This window comes from Takifugu rubripes, chromosome 21, assembly GCF_901000725.2.
Source record: "Takifugu rubripes chromosome 21, fTakRub1.2, whole genome shotgun sequence".
Taxonomy (NCBI): Eukaryota; Metazoa; Chordata; class Actinopteri; order Tetraodontiformes; family Tetraodontidae; genus Takifugu; species Takifugu rubripes.
This window is the reverse complement of record NC_042305.1, coordinates 11,810,704-11,826,155: the sequence shown is the minus strand read 5'-3', so window position 1 is coordinate 11,826,155 and position 15,452 is coordinate 11,810,704. Positions and strand designations below refer to the sequence as shown.

General features: G+C 45.3%; 1 protein-coding gene across 2 annotated transcripts in view; it reads left to right on the top strand.

Moving 5' to 3' along the window:
• Positions 1 to 15,452, top strand: part of grid2 (glutamate receptor, ionotropic, delta 2) — a 269,350-nt gene that overhangs the window by 45,425 nt on the left and 208,473 nt on the right. For both annotated transcript variants that reach the window (XM_029829851.1, XM_029829852.1), the window contains exon 2: positions 7,446 to 7,601. In XM_029829851.1, coding sequence (XP_029685711.1) covers positions 7,446 to 7,601 — 156 coding nt within the window. The remainder of the gene's footprint in view (positions 1 to 7,445; positions 7,602 to 15,452) is intronic.

Here is a 15,452-nt window from a genome sequence, read left to right as displayed (position 1 = left end):
TAGAATACAGTTAAAAAGGGCATCAACTGGCCCTGTGTCATCAGGAGCCACGGCGATGTACAGTTGCGTATCGTCAGCATAGCTGTGGAAGCTGATGCCGTGGCTCCTGATGACATCCCCAAGAGGAAGCATGTAAAGATTAAAAAGGGTTGGACCTAAAATTGACCCTTGGGGAACCCCACACTTTGTCTCATGGATTCTCGAGGAACATGTATCCATACTTACAAAGAAGCTTCGATCACTAAGGTAGGAGGTGAACCAGTTAAGAACAGTACCAGAGAGGCCGACCAGGTTCTTCAGTCTATTCAATAAAATATGGTGGTCTACTGTATCAAAAGCGGCGGTCAGATCCAGTAGAACCAACACCGTGAGCTTTTTGTTGTCTAGGTTACACCTGATGTCATTTAAAATCTTTAAAAGGGCTGTCTCTGTACTGTGGTTCATCCTAAAACCAGACTGATGCCTCTCTAAAATATCATTCGAGTTTAAAAAATCATTTACTTGGTTAAAAACAAGTTTTTCTAAAATTTTACTTAAAAATGGTAGGTTGGATACTGGCCGATAGTTATTTAAAACGCTGGGGTGGGGAAGACACCCGTCTGAAGAGAGCAATTCACCATATATAAGAGATGTTCCTCAAAGAATCCATAAAATGTTTTGAAAAACGGTGTGGGAATTGGGTCTAAAAGGCAGGTTGTGGGCCTAACTTGGGAGAAAACTCGACCAAGTGTCCTCGCATCAACCAGGACAAAACTCTCCAGTGTCTCCTCAGGTGGAAGCAATGATCCAGGAGTGTTGTTGATTAAAATTTGCTGTGATAAAAGACTGGATCTAATATTATCGATTTTACTCCTGAAGTGGTCTGCAAAGGCCTCGCAGAGGGTGTCAGTCGTTGTTGTGGGACACCTGTTAAAATTACCGTTGGTTAAAAGCTCAATGGTGTGGAATAGAAATTTGGGGTTGTTTTTATTGCTGGAGATTAGTTTTTTGAAATGAGAGGTTCTTGCCTGCTTGATTGTGTTATTGTAGGTATTGAGGTGTTGATAAAATATTTCTTTATGGATGGTCAGTTTGGATTTCCTCCACCTCCTCTCAGCACTCCTGCAGGTTCTTTTCAGTATTCTAGTTTCTTCATTTCTCCACGGTGGTGCACGTTTTGTTCGTACAGTTTTTGTGACAAGTGGAGCCACAGAGTCCAGCGTTGACTTTAATTTATTGTTAAAAGTGTCAACAATAAAATCACACGGTGCTGGTAAAATTTCTGCAGGAGTGCTCTGTAAAATCTGGATAAAATTTGCAGCCACTTCAGGAGTCAGGTAGCGTCTCCTCATCGCTCTCGCAGGGGCCCCCCGCTGGTTAAAACTGGTGATGTTAAAAAACACACAAAAGTGGTCAGACACGGCCAGATCCACAACCGAGGACCCACCCACGGACAGGCCATAGGTTATGACCAGGTCCAGGGTGCGCCCTCTGTTGTGGGTCGGCTGTGTGACATGTTGTTTAAAATCCAGACTGTGAAGGAGGTTTAAAAATTCTCTGGACACTGGGTCCGAGGCGTTGTTGAGGTGTAGATTAAAATCACCAGTTATTAAAATCCTATTGTATTTAGCATAAATGATTGATAAAAATTCTGAGAATTGGCTGATAAAAGAGGTGGAGTATTGGGGTGGTCTATAAACTGTTATGCTTAAAATCGGAGGGCTGCTAAAAACAAACGCATGATGCTCAAATGATGGAAACGTATTAAAAGAGACCTCGCGTGAAGACATTTCGGTCCTTGTTATTGAGGCGGTTCCACCTCCTTTCCTACCCCCCCTTGTAGAAAATAAAAAGTTAAAATGTGGGGGGCAAGCCTCTGTGAGAACAGCAGGTGCATCAGTGCCAAGCCATGTCTCAGTAAGGAGAATACCATCAAGGTTTTTGTCTAAAATTAAATCGTTTATTATAAAAGATTTGTTTAAAAGAGAGCGCACGTTCAGCACGGCCATCTTTATGTCCGCGCCGGACGTGCACTCATCATGTCTTTTTATAGGAATAATAAAAGCACTGTCACGTCTGGGAACAGTCCTGGGTTTCTGTCTGTATGAAGTGATGGTGTCAATGGAGTGAGTGATCTGTGATGTTGATGGCAGACAAGGGAGTAGTGGTGGAGGGGCATGTATGGTGGGGCGTGCGGGGGGTGAGCCTATATGTGAGTGTGAGTGGGGGGCAGAGTGTTGGTGTGCATGTGTTCTAACCAATAGTCAGGAGGTGGATGTTGTGCAAGTCAATGTTCAAAGATAGAAGCCGGGACCCCGCGTGGTTTAGGTGAAGGCCGTCCCGTTTAAAAAGATGGGGTCTGTTTAAAAAGGCAGCAAAATTGTCAACGAAGGGGATACTGTTGCCCAAGCAGTACCCCTTCAGCCACAGGTGCAGCTGGCGGAGGCGGCTGGTGACGACGTCACCGTAGCGAGGTGGGGGAAGCGGGCCGGAGATAATTAGCCGCTTCCCCGTGTCCAGCAGACGGTCCACCAGGGAGATGAAGTCCTGCTTCAGAACCTCCGACTGCTGAAATTTGAGATCGTTGATGCCGGCTTCCATAACCAGCGTGGAGGCCGAGGGGTGCTGTGCACTCAGCTGCAGGGCCGAGGATGTAACCTCCGCAACACGGGCACCGGGATGACAGAAGGTCCGGCCGTCGTGCACCGCCACGTGCCTGACCATTGAGGTCCCGACCACCAGCAGCGCGGGGGTGCGCTGCACCTGAGTGGCCGCCTCTGATCGTCTGGAGGTGCGGCGGTGGCGGCGAGGAGCCTGGGGATGGTGGCGCCGGGTCGTGGTTGCTCCTGACCAGGATGGTAGCGGAGAGCCAGGTCGAGCGGGCTGACCCTGGTTCCTCATCTGGTGAGAGCCAGCTGGACGGACAGGACCAGGAGGCGAGCTGGAACAAGCGCCCACGGGAGGGAAGTCCTGCAGGCTTAGGATATCGTACCTGTTATCCAGTGGCAGATACGGGGGCGGAGGAGGGGGAGACGGACGGGCCCTAGCGCCCCTGGCCACCACCGACCAGGGTTCCCTTGCGCTTGAATAAAGAAAAGCATGGCTACTCCAACACGTCAGTTTGTCCTGAAAGAAACGTCTGACTCCACGTCCCTCTCTTTCCGTCTGAGAGGCACAGCAGCCTCCAAAGCCCTGAGCCGTCCCCAGGACTTCAGGACCAGCCCGATTCTCTTGGATTAAATGTCACACAGGGCGTTTCACCGAACAAGGGGGGGAGAGGGGCCCTGAGAACAGGAGGGCAGGGAGCACGGAGAGCAGGGTAACGCAGAGGGAGATAAAAGAGAGGGAAAATAAGGCACAAAAGAGGAGGTGAGCGGGAAGGTGCAGGGAATTGATGATTAAAAATGGGAGGAGGTGTGCTGAATTGAGCAGAGGGGAAGAAGGGAAGGAGGTGGAGTTCAATAAGAGAAAGGAAAATGGGTTAAAGCAGAGGTGGATTACAAGTACATGGCAGGGCAGCAGACCAAAGAGAATAAGGTTAGGCGGTTATATATATTTAAAGGGTGCCAGAGCAGAGACGGATGAAGAAACAAATCAGGCAGGAGCAATGCTCAAATGAGCGGCGCCGGTTGAATCCATGAGGAATTCCAATGAGGGACAAAGAGCAAACTCCTCCAGATCCCCTCAAGGTCACCGGCTGGTCGTCTGGGTTTCCTGCTTCTGTCTCTCACAAGCTTTGTTGAAATCATCCTAATTATGGGACGCTTCCGCTTGGCTCGGATTCTAAAATACCTGCCTCCCAGCCGCCGACTCAGGCAAATGTGGACCAACCGGAGCTGAGTCAGCTCCAGACAGTCTCGGCCTAGGCCGAGACGTCAGAGAGGAGAACACGCAGGGAAATGCTGCCGACGGGCGTCCACCCTTTACATCGATGCACGTCCGTCTGAAGCTGAACAAATGCTCCAGAACTCGAAGGGAGGCACCAAACAAACGTCTTCCTCCAACTTCAACTGTGTCAGCTCTAAAAATAAGCAACAGTCGGGTGGAATTCTGCTACAGAAAGGCGAGAGGGAAGTTCGGCACCGGGAGAGAGACGAGGCATGGCATAGCAACGACCTTGGCGCAGCTTTGAGGGATTTTTTTTGAGAGAAAGTACGAAGGAAAGGAAAAGAAATCCAGTATATATTTGGTGATATTCAGGTTTCCTGCAGATCTTTACATTAATAAAACAGGCTTCTCTCACCCGGTGGTAAAAGCTGCAGTTTATATCCGAAATACCCTTCAAACCCAAATCGAATAATGTAAATAATGGTCATGTTAACAGCATGCTAATTCATTCATCCATCTTTTTCTAATTCACAGACACAAAAACAAAGGCAGCGATTTACTGCCTTAACATAGACGCCCTCTATTTGGTCGAGCTATGTAAACGTGCTGACGGCTGAGACGACCGGACCATAACCTTCCGTCCTCATCACAGTCATCACTCCTCCACGGTCTAACGGGGTCACGAACCCAGACCTGCACACCTGTCTTCCTTTGAGTGTGTCATCCGCAGGTGTGTTTTTAAACACTCTACGTTCGATACACCGAAGGTTGAATTTGATTTAAAAAAAACAAAAAGAAAAACACCAAAAAATCCATATTTAAGCGGATTTCACTATTCACTGTAAAACAATTTCTTTTAAAAAGATGAAAAAGAAGGCCTTCAGTCTGGAATCTGCAAATGTCTTAAATTGAGTCCCATAAAAAAAAAAAATCCAAACTGAACCTCCTGTGTGTGAATCACATCTTTTTGTCAAATCAAGGAAAGAACACAACCATTGCACAATTCCTCTTAGTTCCAGGAGTTTGTAACCTTTCATGTTCCGTCTGCTGGTCTTCATTTGACCCTTTGTGTGTTAGTCGGCCATGTTGGGCCTTCTTTCTGTTGCCTGGTCCTGTTTGGATTCTTAACGTTCCGAAGGCTACAGCTGTGCGAATAAGACACAAACAGTGGCTGATGGGTGAGTGAAGCTTCACTCTTCTGCCCACTTTCTCTTCCATGTCTGGACCAGTTTAGTGCCTGATCTAAGGCATCCCCTGCTTATCAGCAGATGCATCCTCTCCTGAACTAACAGCTGTCCGATCCCGAATAGATTCCAGGTGTTTCCTGAGAAAACGCTGAGGCATTGTCAGCACGTTGTGTTTAAGGTGATACTTGGATCTTTGGACGGCTTTCTGAATGCTAAAACCCCACGAAACACAGGCCCTCAGCACCAGGATCCTGGCATCTTCATTGGAAACATGCTGCCACATACATCTGTACATCTTTATCATTTATTCCTGACAGTTAAATAGAATATACACCTCGTTGCTTTACCTTCTGCACTCCATTGCATCCCAAAATGTCGGCCCAACAGGAAAAAGACTGGTTCTTTGGTAGATTATTGAATTTTTCCAGGATTGCTTCACCTTCTAGTGTCAGTTTTTCACCTCTGCGATTTTCTTTTCTTTCTCTCAAACGTGTGAAACACGGCCAACAATAGTAACAGCAAGCCGAAGAAAAGGAAAGGCTAAAAAATAGGAATTCTCGGCTCCACCTCTGTTTGTTCTTTGGTTTCATGAGAGTGACTAAATCCTCTGAAGTTGACTGATTAACATTTGCCATCTAAGTTGGTTCTTCGGACACTGAAAGAAGACTTTTGAAAACTTGCTGATCCAAACTAGAAGCAGCAATGATCACCGTTGCCACTGAACCTGTTTCCTGCTGCTTCTAGATAGCATTTCTGCTCAGTTGGTACTTTTGTCTGCTTGTAATAAACATTTTCTCCCATAGGTTGATATATATGTTTGAAAGGGGCTCTGCACACAGAAGTCCCTGAACTATGAATAGCTTACAGCCCAGATCTCTGTTGCCTCTGGGCTGTCTTCATTTTTTTTGTTGGACTCGTCCCTCATTTTGCCTCTCCCGTCCAATGTCGGTCGTTTGACGTCCAGTCTTACACACGCTGATGTTGTCCTCCCGCGTCTCATTTCGGAAGTGTCTGGCCCCCTCTGTGGCTGTGTCATCGCCAAAGTGATTGGAAACCCATTCATAATTTATTGCTAATGGAATAGTTAACGAGTCTTTGTTTTTCCACTCTTTATCGCTTCCTCAAGCCTCGTTTGTCTCAGCTCATCTATACTGCATGAGACTAAAACCAACCATGAATCAATCAGTGGGAGGGTATTTACTGTTGCGAAATTCTGATGGATTAAATTATAAGGATGCATATTTAATGCACCCCTTTGGCGAAGACTTAGTTAGCGCAGCATTCCTAACTGCCTTCAAACGACATCAGAACTGACGATGTAAGGGGCCCGTTTAAGATAAATCCCCCCTGAAAAGTTCCCTTTTACAGCTTTGATGGAACACAAGGAGGTGGTGGTCCAGCTTTATTGTCATCTCTGCTGGCTGTCAGGTCTGCAGGTTTGAGGTTTATTGCCTGCTAGAGGTTAAAGTGGGACGTGGGAGGGTTTTAGATCATTGTGAGATGCTGTCTTGTTGTTTTTTCTTGATTTGAACCTTTTAAATGTTAAGAGATTCCATGCAGGTCTGCAAAAAAGAAGCTGTTTCACTGCTTCACTGACTTCACAATTAATTTGTTATCAACGTTTCCAAAATCTCCATTTTAACATCTCCAATGCACACTGCAACAACGTGAACAAGTAAGAGAATACTTGATTCCTTTATCATTCTGAAAGCACAGACACATCTGTATTGAATATGAAGATTATGTCGAGACTCAGCCATCACCGTTGAATAAATAAAGCATTCAAATCTCGGGAAGATACAAAACAGCCTTCAGGGGGTATAAAACCTCTTTTAATGCCAGTTGCAATCTGTGTGACACACACACACACACACACACACACACACACACACACGCACACACACACACACACACACACACACACACACACACACACACACACAGAGTCTGATTTTGAGAACCAAAATCTCCACCAGCTTGCTCACACATGCTGGCTCACCCGTGTCTACCACTGGATCTGCAAGTTGATGGTTATTTCCATGACTAATTTAGGAGGCTTTTGGGGAACTTAATCTGTCACTACAAATGATGGCACTCACCCATCTTTATTCCTCTGTTTCCTTTTGTATCACGATCATTTTGGTTGACTCATTGTGCCCTTGGGCCACATGACCTTAAACTGAACACTGATGTAAACTCATTTCTTCATCACATCTTTATCAAGACAAGTGCGAGTTCGTGAACTACACTTTATAATATTTTAATACTTTAATTGAAAAACTTGATGGCTTCTAGCTAGTTTTATGAAAATAGAAAAACTTCTTTTTCCCGGAAACCATTCTATCTGGCTTAGTTTTAACCTTTTCGTCACATAATTGACTTGGATTTCATGCTTATCATACGTATTCCACGCTCATTAGCATGTCTTGTCCCTTCCACTCCTGTCAACAGGTGCCATCTTCGATGAATCAGCGCGGAGAGATGACGAGGTGTTCCGTCTCGCGGTGGCAGATCTTAATTTGAACAACGAGATCCTGGAGACGGAGAAGATTACCATCTCTGTCGAATTTGTTGACGGAAACAACCCGTTCCAGGCCGTGCAAGAAGGTAGGAAAATCCTGTTATGCAAATGTTACGCAAGTATAGTCATGTATTACTGCATTTGGCCACACTGGGAAGAAATCTAGAGACCTTTTCTGGACCCATTTCCTCCACATATCCAGAGATTTGTTGCCTCGTTGGTACTGATTGAAAAAAATCATACTGGAAAAACCAAACAATGGACCTCCATAGGTTATTACTGCCGTACAACATGGTTCAGTATTTCACAGTTTGAGACCATCAACACATTAGAGGCTGAATATTATTATTAGAGGCTAAATATTAAATGACTTAAGTGAGCCATTGGCGGCTGCTGAGCACAACACCACAATCATGAAAAAGGCTTGTGATCACATGGAAATTAAGAGGAATATCAGGACGTACACGTGGGCGTTGTTTTGACATCACACTCATTTCGTTTCCATTGCTTCAGGGCAGACTGGAGCGCACACAGGAACCGTATCGACGCACAAGCGTCTCGTCAAGCACCAAATACGCTGATGTTAATCCGACACACACACAGAGAAACAAGCAGGTGTGACAGCGGCAGCGCCACAGACACCAGCACTTTGAGAGAAATTCAAACACCAAAGTATTTTTGGACTATAGGAGCTCATGTTGATGAGCACCGGCAACGACAGCCAGCACGCTTTCGATTTAATAATGTGCGTAAAGTGTCTGGCTAAAGATGGAGAAATATGAGAGTTTTTGTGCAAAGAAAGTTTAAAAAGTTGAAGTGCGTCTTCAGCGAGGCGTTAAGAAAAGGCGACATTCCGCAGTGTACAACATTATTGGTTATTTTAAACTCTGCGTCTGCTGTTTTTACCAGTCTTTCACCTTTAGAAGGAGGCCACACTTTCTACAGTGCAGTAGGAAAACTGTTCTTACATTTATGCTCAGCTCAATTCATGTCAACCTTCTGTAGCCAATGTTAACAGTTACTACTGTAGATGGCAAAGTATGAGGTTTATGTGGACTGTGCACTGGAAAAAGTGGCGATCTACGTAGAATTTGGCAAAAATCCCAAAATGCAGCTGCTGCGTAGCACCACAGGACAGGAAATTCCCAGCAACAGGTTGAGGAGCATTTGGGCTGCTGGTGGAAGTCTCAGTTGAACAGATACTGTGTGTACTGTCAGAGCTGGACTCCGATGGTGGTTAACAGCTCAACTCCAGTCGTGCAGGTGTGTCATTTAGATCGGATGACAGAACGTTTGGGATTGCGAGCAAAGGTGATGAATGTGTTGTTCACATCTACCCATGCTTTAGTTTTGCATCTGATGCTCTCTGATCGGCTAACGCCAAACCGCCAATCATGGAGCGATCGCTCCTGTCCCCGTGACAGCGGTTTATCAACTGCCAGCAGACTCCAGCAGGGCAGAACGTGCACGGCTGGGGACGCCAACACTGACAACGTTGACGCCCCGTCCACCTCTCCTGCCCCCGCCTGCGTGGTACTTAATTGTAAATCTACGCGTGTCACTTATATTCACATTTGACTTCCCGCAACCGCCTGACATTTCCATGGTAACCGAAGTGGACGTCGCGCAGGGACTGGGTGGAGCTGTGCGTGTGTATCTGCATATATGTCAGTGGTTGTCCATTTATGTCTCCATCGATTAAAGCAATCACAATCACCTGATTGGATAAGGGCCTATGGGAAGGTGGGGGAGGGACGAGTTGGCAGGGGGGGCTCGATAGCTGTCTCAGCTTATTTTGGATACCTGCATCTCCTGAGAGCATCAAGCAGAGTGAGTTAAGTGTGAGATCTTGGATCCTGCTCCAGTCTGCATCTTGTAGGGTTCTACATGGTACAGTGCACTGGAGGGGGGGGGTAGTTCCAGGTAATTTAAATCCAGGAGTGGATGAGCTCGGAGCAATGCCTGTGTGTCGGGTTTTGGTACAGTCTGTCCTTAACTGTGAAGTTTGAGTAACACTTTTAGTCAGATGGGTGGATGGAAGTGTGGTTAACAGCAGCACTTCCCTGCAGATGCTGGTGGGTGTCTACAGGGTTCCTGCTGTGGGGGTGTTGTCAGTGCAGCGTTTAGTATGGTGATTGCTTTGGGATGTGAACTGTAAATAACTTCCGTCATGCTTTTTTTTTTTTTTTGATAGACCTGCATTTCCCAGAGGGCAACAGTTCAAATAGGCGATGGGCAGGATGAGATGAGCCCTTTGGGATGCTGTGCATTTTCTGCAGGCACCGGGAGACGAAAGGGTTATAGAGGGCAAATAGCTGATGGCTGATGATCATTCTAGAGCCCTGCAGTCTTTTTCTGTGCTGCGGAGCTGCTTCCACACCAGGACGGACACCAGAAGCCATTTACAGGTTTACCTACATGAGCTTTCACCTTCACAGCTGCTCTGGAATCATCCGTGAAAATTGATCCATAAAGTGTCTCTTCATAGTCAACAAATGTTGCAGTTCAACTCAACTCAACTTGTGTGGGAGCAGCCATTGGTGTAAAGCTGTGGTCTAAAGCGTAATGGGTCTAAGCTTGATGTTTTAGTGCTCCCGATTCGATATTTATAAAACTTGTGATCTTTCCAGTTAATCTGTTCTGACAGGACTCAAACTGTTTTATTCACAGTAACGGTGTTATAACTCTGAAAGCATCGGCACAAAAGCCCTGAGGGTGAGAGAAACACGAGCGTGATGAGAAGAACAAAATCCGACTTTGTCACGTCGATGAGAACACTGTGATGATGTAAACAGACTCACAAACATGCCTCCTCTTTTTAAAGGCTTGACCTGTTTTAGTTTCTTTGTCAGACACTATTTAAGTTTTTTGTACCAGATTTTTATCTTCTTTTCAGTAATAGCCGCTGATGATACCAAAATAGTTCCTTCCTCCCTTTTTCCAGATTTTACCTGCCGCGGTATTTACTTGTATTGTAGGACCGTCACGGAGACCTTTAAAGCAAAACCCAGGAGATTTCCAGAGCCACCCAGGGTACCGGTAATTTAGTAGCTGTGGATATACAGCAACAAGGATAGTGGTGGGAGCTGGGGAATTTAGTAAATGAATTGTGTAGATTTCTACCTTATTGCACTTGCCTATTTCCATCTAGTCCGCCTCGTTCCTCCTTGCAGACTTTTCATCTTTTTTTCATTTCAGAAACAAAGATTTTAATGGTCAGGAGAGGAACTTTTGTCTTCCTCTTTTAAGTGTAAATAAAGTGGGGATGTTTGATGCAGGTGTACTGAGGTTCAGAGCCATGAATGAAGGGTTTTCAAGTGGTGGAGATGGTAGTGGTGCTAGCAGCGGCGTAGTGATTTTGTGATTTAACGTTCAAAAAAATGAATTACTGAGTCAATTTTTGTTCTTTTTTCCCCCCCCACTTTGCCTGAGGCAATGTGCTAGAAAGGTTTTTGATCAAATACATTATTACTTCTCTATATTTTTAGCCATTTTCCTGAAGGGGAAATCAGTGCTGTGTACATGCTCAGAATGCATTTCCCTGGTTTTTGATATTTGGTGATGTGGACTGTATGGTTGTCCACTCGTCTACTTGTAGACTGAGAAAATATCTACTCGGAAAAACACATCTGCTGGCAGAAACAGGGCCTTTGTGACCCTTGCGTTTATGAGCAATTCATCCTGCTAATCTTGTGAGCCTGCTCAGATCAGTGTTCTAGTAAATCTTGGGTGTAACTTGGGCACATCAGCAGCCAGAGTCAATAATATTTAAAAGGAGGAAATGTTGGAGGCTTTAGGGGGGACCCAATAATTCAACCTCACATAAGCAGGAGTCTCTTAGGTCAGTAGACTTTCCTGTTTGTGTTTCCTGCCTCTTGAACCTCCTTGACTTTCTGTTACCCTTCCGCAGAAATCCATACAAAGCTGATTTAGATTGACAATTAGTTGCCATGGAAACTGGAGCAAATATCATTTAGTCCTGTTTGGACCTTTGCTCCTTCATTCATGTCTCCGTCCTCGTCAGCCTCACGTGACTGCACACCGTGATCTCGTTAGCTGCCATAGTAACCGGAGACATCTCACTTTCTAAGGAGGCTCCATCACTCAGGAACTGGAAGTCCTTCTCCCGCTGCCACCCTCCCTTTATTTGGCTATTTGTCTAACAGCCAAACCAAGGTTTGTACACACGGTCAAGCACACAGGCGTGCGCTAGCTTCCTTATTGTACTGACATTTCTGTGTAATCCTTTTCTGGTGGATTTATCCTTCCTCCGCTCTGCAGCAGTCACTGCTAAATTACAAAGATGTTAACCTTTCTGTCCGTGCAGCTTTATTATTTCGCTCCCCCTCTGCACTTAATTCTTCTCTTTCAATCCCTGTCAATGATTAATTTCAACAATTCAATTAACCTCCGTCGTAATCAGTGAGGGGTGCAGGTTGGACCATAAAAGAGGGGCATCGCCATGACAACAACATGACATTTTCTAAGCGGCCATAAGGGTCCGCGATATGTGGCCCTACAGCGGTTGTTAGAATCCATCATGTGAGTGCTGGTCACAGAGCAGATTCCAAGTTTCCTTTGAATGGATGTCAAACTGCCGTCATAAGTGGCTTCTTTCCTGTCGCTACTGAGCATTGAGCCTGTGCTCCCTCCATCTTTGTCTGCTTTTCAGTTTCTAGGCCTGCTTGACAGCCCTTGTTTCTGAATGCTTTACTCCAGATTCCATATAAACCAGGGTTGTGTTCCCTTCTGTATTCAATTTGCCTTCAAACTCTTTCAGATGCTTCCTACTATCACACAAATATCCTGGAATCAATTTCCATGTTTCTCCAATACATTTATAAAGCCGCTCGTTGCATGATGGTTCTCTGTAATATATAAAAACCAATAGATATGAGAAAAGAAGTCAAACAGAAGAATCAATCCACATATCAGCGATTTCCTTAAACCCATCATAGATCCCGTCTTAGAACTGCTAACGCGCGAATACCACAGTAATTAGCCATGCCACTAACTGGTTTTAAATCGTTAAATTTTCCAGGAGAAGTCGATGGACTAAAGGGGTCTTTTTCAGTGCAGCTGGGCAGAGTTGAAAGGAGCTCTCCCTTTCCCCCATTTCAAAATATTTACATTTGTGAGCACAATTACAAGTGTCATCTAAACCAGCATGAATAGAGAAGAACATTAGAATGTGTGTGTCACAGGTCATTTCAGTCACAGTCAATTAGATCTGCTCTCCTCCGTTCCTTGACGACCCCTGCGATGGAGCGCACCGAGGGGAAAATCTGGATAAATCTGGATAGAACTGACTATATTTGCTATTTCATCCTGAATTAAATGTCAAAGTGTACATAGAGCACTTAGTCAGCAAGAAGACAATGCTGATGACTGGGCAGAAGTGCCCGATGCCTCACAAACAGCGGGGACCCTGCATTTAGTCCAACTTATTTAATACTCCGTAAAAGTGGCCTTTCATTTGGAGACAGACTGCCTGTCATCACTTAACTCTAATAACAACTAAGGGCATCACATCTTGGTGCAGCTGGGTATTGTAGTCGCGGAAGAATGTTTATTATTCCCCTCAGTGGCTTAGACCCTTTAATAGGACTACAAACATGACTGGATTAACAAAAATACATTCATTCATAAACTGCATCATCCTCTTTAATTCTATTTTTCATAGTAGATTATTATGCATGTAATGATTTAGGCCCCTTGACGGGCCAATCGGGCTTAAAAGGTTAAATATATCCAGTAAAATTGTGCTCATTTTCACCAACACACCCTCACACCAGCCTGCTTTTGGAAAGAACTGGGTGCAAGTTTGACCCAAAGACTTGAGATCCCCACCAAAACCAAGATAGTAGGGGGCCACATTTCCTCTTCATAACACAAGCTACTACATTTAAGACACCGCTAAAGGGACGGGAGAAATGGTGTCAAACCACAACCCAGAGTTTGTGTCCACTCTTCATTCATATTTAACACCTACTGAGGACCGTCGCTGTGCAAAGGCGGTTTGTCGTCATGTGGATATGAGGAATGAGAGGTGATGTCTGCCTCCATTATCCACACGTTCTAAAGATCAATCCTGTCTTGTCTGACTGTAAAGCCATGTATTCTGTTACACCGGGATGAACATGGCTGAGCTTCACAACCTGCGCTAGTTGGGGAGTCATTCTGTGGAAGGTGGAAATTAGACAGGCGGCACTTTGGCTCTGCCGGTCGCATAAAAGAGGGGGTGAAGGGGCCGTTAATTAGTTATTGGCTCAATGGCAATACAGACATTGTTTACCATATGTATTTAAGTCGAGTGGTTGCAACCACCCATAAAAACTAATTACAGCCTTCCACCTGTGAGGTATGGCAGTGGCTACAACCCAGCAGCAGCATGCTTGGGTAGCCTGCCCTTTTCAGCATTCCCATTAGGCACGAGGCAACATTTTCATTACAGACTAATGCCGCCATAGTCTGTTGCACATCGTAGTAAACTACATTAAATCAAAATGTGTTCAGCCTGTGAGAGTAGAACATGATAAAGGGGGGTTTACGTTACCCTGGCTGTGATTTTTAAAAAAGAAACTCGTATCCACACAATTAGCTTCCAAACCACAACAGACTTTTCAAATGATGCCCGACCGCCCTTGTGCTACGTTTCAGAGGCTTTATTTTGACCTGCGGATCAGAACTCCCAATAGATACACATTATTTGCAGTGACGCAAGTACACAAACATCAACACACATAAGCACAGCATAAGGCAGAATCTGCCAAAAACAACCCCCCCCCCCCCACACACACACACACAAACACAGGAAAGCGCCAAAAACCTCTAACCTGATTTGATCTAATGTGTGTTGAATATAATGGGTTCCTGTCTTGTCTCATTGTGTTTGTTATAGTGTTTTATTGGAGGTTATGTTGGCATGAGAGGACAACACAAATAAAAACACGTCTCGTGTTTTGATTATCCTTGCTGCATGTGTGTGTGCACGACATGATTCAATATATAGAAAACATGTTCACCCTTTTACCTCTTTACATTCATTCAGCATCAGGAACCAGGTCGAGTGTTTGCACATGCAGCCTGCAGACGGCCCCTCTGACTGGGATGTCAGCTCAACCGATAACACAAACTAGTCCTTGACAAGTAGCTGATTTTTGTAAATTACTGTGAGATGAGAGGAATGATTGGAGCTGCAGAGGTAATTAGAAGGCTATCAAGGGTATTTCCTTGTTATTGGAAGCGTGTTGGCTGATGGTGTACGGGAATAGTGCATACACGCGTGCAGGTGTGCACAGATATGTTTCAGGGTCAGGCAGGAGTGGGGGGAGCAGCGTGGTTGAGGCGCCCTGTCATGAAATAGATCAAAATGGCTCCAGCACACTGGGCAGCGGCACTGGTCACGCTCATGAGGAGAATCATGGAGAGAAAAATGAGGAGACAAAAGGAAGGGGGGGGGGGGTCCACAGAGATCAAAGCAGAAAGCGTGGGATGCAGGAAAAAGGGGAGCGAAATAAGATGAACTTTTGCTTCATTGGTTCAGAGAAATAATTAGAAGAGGTGAGTAGAGAACAAAGGCAGTGGGAACAAGTCGCCGGCCTGTTTAAGATGTCGATAATGATTGAGGCATCGGAGTCGGCGCAGCGTGAACCGATTTCAGCCGTTAGACCCTGAATGTGTCACGAGAAGCCGTAACCTGGTCTTGAGGGCCGCCGCCGTCAAAACAGCTTTACAGTTAAATAAAATGTGAGGTTTGGACCTATAGTTTGTTTTAAGCCGCTAACCTGAAGCAACACCTCTGCTCTGGTCATTCCACAGAAGGGATGAGTGTATGTGCTCAGTGCTGCCCCTTAATAACCCCGTTATTGGCTCTTTGAGTCTTTTGCTAGACTTTTCCCCCCTGTAGACTGAATGGATGGGGGAGAGAGTCAAAA